Source organism: Hesperophylax consimilis, chromosome 21, assembly GCF_061612785.1.
Source record: "Hesperophylax consimilis isolate HC1 chromosome 21, BYU_Hcon_1.0, whole genome shotgun sequence".
Taxonomy (NCBI): domain Eukaryota; kingdom Metazoa; phylum Arthropoda; class Insecta; order Trichoptera; family Limnephilidae; genus Hesperophylax; species Hesperophylax consimilis.
The window spans coordinates 25,602,785-25,609,048 of record NC_142856.1 but is presented as its reverse complement, the minus strand read 5'-3'; the positions used below and the strand labels follow the sequence as shown (position 1 = coordinate 25,609,048).

General features: G+C 38.5%; 1 protein-coding gene across 1 annotated transcript; it reads right to left on the bottom strand.

Annotated features, from left to right (window-relative positions):
- Positions 1-1,058: 1,058 nt before the first annotated feature.
- Positions 1,059-2,045, bottom strand: LOC149413794 (uncharacterized). The gene has a single exon (XM_089644469.1). The coding sequence runs from the start codon at positions 2,043-2,045 to the stop codon at positions 1,059-1,061; it is 987 nt and encodes a 328-aa protein (XP_089500595.1).
- Between the last annotated feature and the right edge of the window lie 4,219 nt (positions 2,046-6,264).

The window sequence follows — 6,264 nt, the reverse complement described above, 5'->3', positions numbered from 1 at the left end:
CATAATATCAAAAAACAAGTCCTGCTAAGCCGATTGAAGTAGAAGATAATACTAATATATCTAAACAAAACATGAAACAGAACAAGACACAAAAAAATAAAAAGTAACAGTCTCAACTAGGAATCGAACCCAGGATTTCTGTCTTACTGCAACAACTTAATAGGATTTAATTTGACCTTGCACAAAAATACAAGAATATATACACAAAATAGCACTAGAAGTTATTCAAGTTCTCCTGCAAGGGTTTCATATAATTTTCACAGCTTTGTCGTCAGCAAACATCATTGAAAATACTGTTACTTACATGATGTAATTCTGGAGAGGTTTAAATGAACTTGTTTGATGTAATCGTGGCTTTGTTTAGCAATTTTAGTATCTTAATACGTGGTATAAGATCGCGTCGGGATACGGATAGGTCTGAAAAGGAAAATTAATCAAATTTTTAGCCAATAAAGTACATTCAGGAATCATGAACATTGTATCAAAGAACGAGAGGTTAGTACCTGTATTTAACAACGTGATCGGGTCCTTCTTTCAATTGGGGGAGATAGACCGGATATTTTATGATGATTGGAAGATTAAGCGTTGGCAACGCATTATTTTTTAATCCCAAAAGTACCGTATTTTTTATTTCAATCGCGAAATGGCACACACAAACAAACGTATTTCTTGCTGCTTCTTCCTAGCACTGGATTATTGAATCCATTTGAGCAACCTTTAACACAACACGGCATTAATTTATCACCTTGAAGAATTCTAGCACGCAACATTATTTATAGATGGGTGAAAGAAAATTCAAAATATTTACGCTAAAACCTTCAACTGACTTCAATCTGCGAAATGACGTCTTGGAAATTACCGTTATTTTTTTATCGGAGCATAACACATGTTTAGCTTCTCTTTCTGTTACACGAGTCGCTACGGTAGAGAGCGAGAGATCAAGATACAATTTTTGCTCTGAGCCAATGAGATCTGAACTTTCAGCCACAACAGCTTTGTCTATAAGAATTTGGGTTGAGGATAACTCCTCCCATCAGGGTTACAAGGTTATGCGAGAGTTATACGCCCCTGTGCCGGCTTCTCTGGAATTCAACGCTCAGCTTCTTTGAATTCAACGAGTGGCGGCTGAAATTTGATGCCAACGCGTGTCTAGAAGTCTTGTTATGTGAGCGGACAGTTCCTACCGCTACAACATCACAGTTTTCAATGAGGCTATACGGAATACCGTCTTCTCCGGGAGCTGAGTCTCTAAGGTCGTTTAAAACCTCTCTTAGTTCAAATATATTGAAGTGTGAGTCTATCCACCCCTGCGTACGAAACGAGTATGTGAATTCCGTTTCATTCCAGTTACTCGCAGTGGGAGGAGCTAATTTATCGGCAAATTCCTTCACCCACTCTGAAGAGAGTGGATGAGCTGCGGGTGGGACGTAAGAACCTCTGAATCGGCGGATTGAATTCCAAACAGCTGAGAGTGGGGTATCGGGAGATAAGGAAGAACAAAAGTTTTTCCATCCTTGCCTTTTTTTATTTTTGAGCAATCGCTTGGTCTTAGCTTCAATCTTTTTGAAGTTCAGGAAATTATCAAGGGTCATGTTCAAAGAATATATTTTAGCATACCTCTTCCTGGAATCTATTGCGTCTGCACATTCATTATCCCACCACGGGGCTGGGGGAGGTTTTCCTTTATTGCCAGGTAATTTGATAGGAATGCATGTCTCTGAAGCCGCGATGATTGATAAAACTAGCAACTCATAACATTCCGTGACATTATCTTTAGTCGGAGAGGGCAGACTAAGCATAGAGAGCTTTATGAGCTTTGAAAAATCCGTCCAGTTGGCCTTCGAGGTTACAAATCTCGGTTTACGATTACGAAACGTGAAAGCCTTGTTGGTATGGAGCATGTTGGAGGATTCTATGAGGATTGGATAGTGATCACTAGCGTGTGGGTCCTCCAGAACTTTCCAGAACAAGGATCCGGCTATGTTTGAGTTGCAAATGGTAAGGTCGACCACGCTGGGTCGGTGACCGGGTAGGGGAACCGTCATTCATAATGCAAAGATCAAGATCGTCAAGAAGGTCAACAATGTCTCTGCCCAATCTGTCGCAAGGCACAGAGCCCCATAATCCGTGGTGAGCATTAAAGTCACCCAGAACAAGGAAAGGTGGTTCTATCTTAGAAAGCATTGCTTGAAGAATTGATTTAGAGGGTTTATTAGAAGGGGATATATACAGGGAAAGGATTGTAGTGCCAAAAACCTTAGCGGCCGTCACCTGAAAAGGGCAACCAGCTGGCTTAACATATACTGGGGAAAAGGGTAAGGATGTTTTAATGAGAAGAGTGGAGCCACCCTTCCCATCTTGGCGGTCGTCACGAAGACAGTGGAATCCTCGAACTCTGAAATGAGAGTCCGGTTCAAGCCACGTCTCAGAGACGGCAGCCACTGCAATGGAGAGTGAGTTTAATGCGTGTAAGATGTCTATTGATTTGTTTCGGAGACTATGGCAATTCCACTGAAGAATCCTCGTCAGAAGGGCCATTTCTAGAGGTATTTATAATCTGTACAATCTGTTTGGCAACGTGGGACGGTATTTGTATATTGTTTTTATTTAAAGTCTGAAGGATGTGTAAAAATGACGTGATAAGTGTGGAATTGAGATCGTTAATGTTATGTGGGTCTGCGTTGATAGGTGACTTGGGTATTGTTCTATCAGAGTTGGAAGGGAGTTGTCCATTGGGGAACCATAACAAGGATTCGTGACTAGTGGCATTCTTTTTTGGGAGAACTCGGGGTTTACTGAACTTTAAAACTGTTTTCTTCGTTGATGAAGAAGAAGATTGATGAGGGGAGGAAATATTTTTGGATGCAGTTTCAGCATAAGAAATGACCTTATTGAACATTTTGGATGCTTCCGCATACGAAATGTTCTTTACAGCCATTGTATGTTTGATGTTGCGTTGCCTTGATATTTCAGGGCAAATTTTGCTGGTCGACAAGTGGTTTCCTGAGCAGTTTAAGCACTTATAATTTTCCTCCGTTGAATTACAGCTATCGCCACTATGAGACAAAGTGCACTTATAGCATCGAGGTTCTGATCTGCAGAGGGTCTTCGTATGTCCAAACCTACAGAACTTATAGCACTGCACAGTTGGACACACGTAGAGATCCACTGGTAGGGATACGTGGAACATGGTGACATTTTGAGGGAGATCTTTGGAGTCGAATGTGAGGACAACAGACTGAGAGGGTCTCCATTCTATGGCGTTTCCAGTGTTAAAACGATAATTTAGTCTGCGAACTTTAATGACCTTTCCGTAACCCTGGGGAACCTTAATGTTCTCCAAGATGTCCTCTGTCGTCCAGTGTGGAGGAATCCCCTTAGTGACTCCAAGTTTAGTAACCTGGTAAGAAGGAATAAAATACGTTATAGGAGTTTTCCTTGGCAACCGCAGATTTAACAAAATTATTGGCTTCAGCCGCTGTTTTAAACTCGACGGAAAGACGGTTACGACCAACCGACTTAACTCCATTCCAGACAGGACTGATTTTATTTTTGTGGAGAAAGTGACCAAAGTCAATGTCATACAATGTTGTTGGACCTCCTTCCTTTGAAATTTTAGTGACATGTGTAATGTATGGTGGCCTGTCTTGTAAATTCGTGAGGGTGTAGGGGCTGGTGTCGGTATGGGGACAGGAGTAGTTGGACTAGCAGTTGGCGTTGTGATCCACGAGTTGAGTGGCTGGATAGATGGGGTCTGCTGATTGGACGGAAGAATACCATTGTATACAAAGCTTTTATTTTTAAAAAGGGTAGGAATTTTGTGGGGTACTTTTTCGGAATCTGTACTGGAATTTCGCACAAGCTTTAAATTTTTCCTTTTTTTAGTCGTTACTGTGATGAAGTCTGAGGGTTCTGGAATATCGGTGGCAACCGTTTCCATTGAGCCCACCGAGGAGTCTGAAAAAGAGCCATCGTTGATTTCGTCCGGGGGATCAGGAGGTTTAGCCCGTTCCATCTCTATACTAATATAATTTTAACCTACCTACATCAAGTATTTAACAAGACTTACCGACAAACAGATAAAAACAACACAATATTTAACGATTAACACAAATATAGTTACACAAACTAAATTACAAAGGAATAAATTACTAAATGGGTTAAAATAACTAATATGTTTGATATGGTTTGATTTGTGTGGTGATGAGACACTCCGACCCAATCTAACCATCACCATTTGAATTTTGAATTTTCTTTTTATTACTTGACATATCTTTCAACACGTTGTATTTTGTGTATATATTTTTGTATTTTTGTGCCAGGTCAAATTAAATCCTATTAAGTTGTTGCAGTAAGACAAAAATCCTGGGTTCGATTCCTAGTTGAGACTGTTACTTTTAATTTTTCTGTGTCTTGTTCTGTTTCATGTTTTGTTTAGATATATTTGTATTATCTTCTACTTCAATGATAAATCAATGCTCAATACATCGGTTGTACTGACCCTGTTTTGTATTACTGTCCATTGTATTTTTGAAAATAAAAAATATTTTGATGTGTGCATAGCTATGGGTTTTTTTTATTTTCCTTTTCCTGCATTCCAGTATTTTTATTTTTTAAATATAATTTTTTTGGGCTATTGAATGAACGATGTTAGCTGGGTGCAGGTATATTGTCTATGTTTGCTCTTTTTTTAAATGGCCTTGAGATTTCTTTATGGTCCACCATATATTTACCTGTCTGGACCAAATGACCGTTTTATCTGTGGTCGTCTGTGGTTAAGGGGGTGACAAAATGGGGCCATACAAAAAGCCCGAAGATATCGATCTCAGTGTTGCCAATTCAGCTCCTTTAGAGCTAGATCTGGCTCTAAATCGACGTCGTCAGCTCCAAAAAAAGTCATTTAGCTTCTTAGCTCGTTTTTCAGATTTTTCAGCTCTTATTCACGTGAAATAATATTTAAAATAATTATATATGCAATCATATTCCAAAATAAGGAGGAGGACTTCCCAAAAAAAGGGATTCCCCGAACTCCTGTACAAGTAAACAGTTACTAAAAATAGCGCCGTTTACACGCACACTTCGGAGCGACCGAGTCCCGCGACACTTCAGGCCGCCGCGCCGAGGTTCTAAAATATCGTGATGCCGCTGATGAAAATCCTTTCCACGAAATCAGCTCTTTCGCAGTTTCGGTACTTGCTCTGCCGTGGTCAAACGGAGAAGTGGAACGAGTTTTTAGCCAGTTAAATATAGTCAAAAATAAAACTAGAAATAGACTTGGCAATGACATGGTTAATTCGATTTTAACAATTCGATCGGGGCTCAGGCGACACAACAAATGTTGCGAGAATTATGAATTTCCCCCAGAAGTTCAAAAAAAAATTGGAACAATGGCTGTATATGAAAAAAAATTCTGATGAAGCCGGTCCTAGCAGTGCGATGGTACAGGAACTGGAACCGGATGACTGCTTAAATTTTTTTAGAGGACTAGTCGCTACCTTACAAAAAAAACAATAAAAATATCCTGAAGACTTCGATATTATCAAAAATAATTGTGTTTTGAAAATTATAAAAACAAACAAGTGTATTGTTATGAGTTGTTCAAAAGCAGCCAACAAGAAGGACAAAAGGTAAGTTTTTTTTTGTCAAATATTCTGCAGTCTTCTCTGAAAAAAATTTTTTTTTGTACATTATTTTCTCTTGCTTAGATCTTACAAAACTGAGCAATCAGTTTAATTGTAAGAAATCTCTCACTTTTTCTATTTGTTAGCTTATAATGTTATCTTGGGAGGTACCACAATATTAATTGTTTTTATGTTTGACGGAGGTAGAACGATCTAATTTTCGTTTTTATTTTTGAATGACATGTCTCATTTTTAATATCTTCTGGTAATGAGTTAAACAATTCCGGAATTTTATGTCTTTTTGTTCTATCTCCGTATACATTTTGCGATATTTTAATAATAAACATTTGTGCTTCTCTATGCCTAGTAGGGTAGTTATGGTTTACAGGTTTTTTGAATTCTGTATTCCAGAATTCATCTAGCGTTAGTTGGTAATCTATCCTACTATGTATAGAGAGCACATTACACAAAGAAAACATTTTTTTATAATCGCCTTCACATAATTGTATTTTTTTTTGCCTGATATCAATTTTAGGAAACGGATTTGTAATTGTTCTATTTTATTTAAGTACGTTTTATACGTTAATCCGTAACTATTTACTCCGTATCCTATAATTGATTCCGCTAATGCATTATATATACA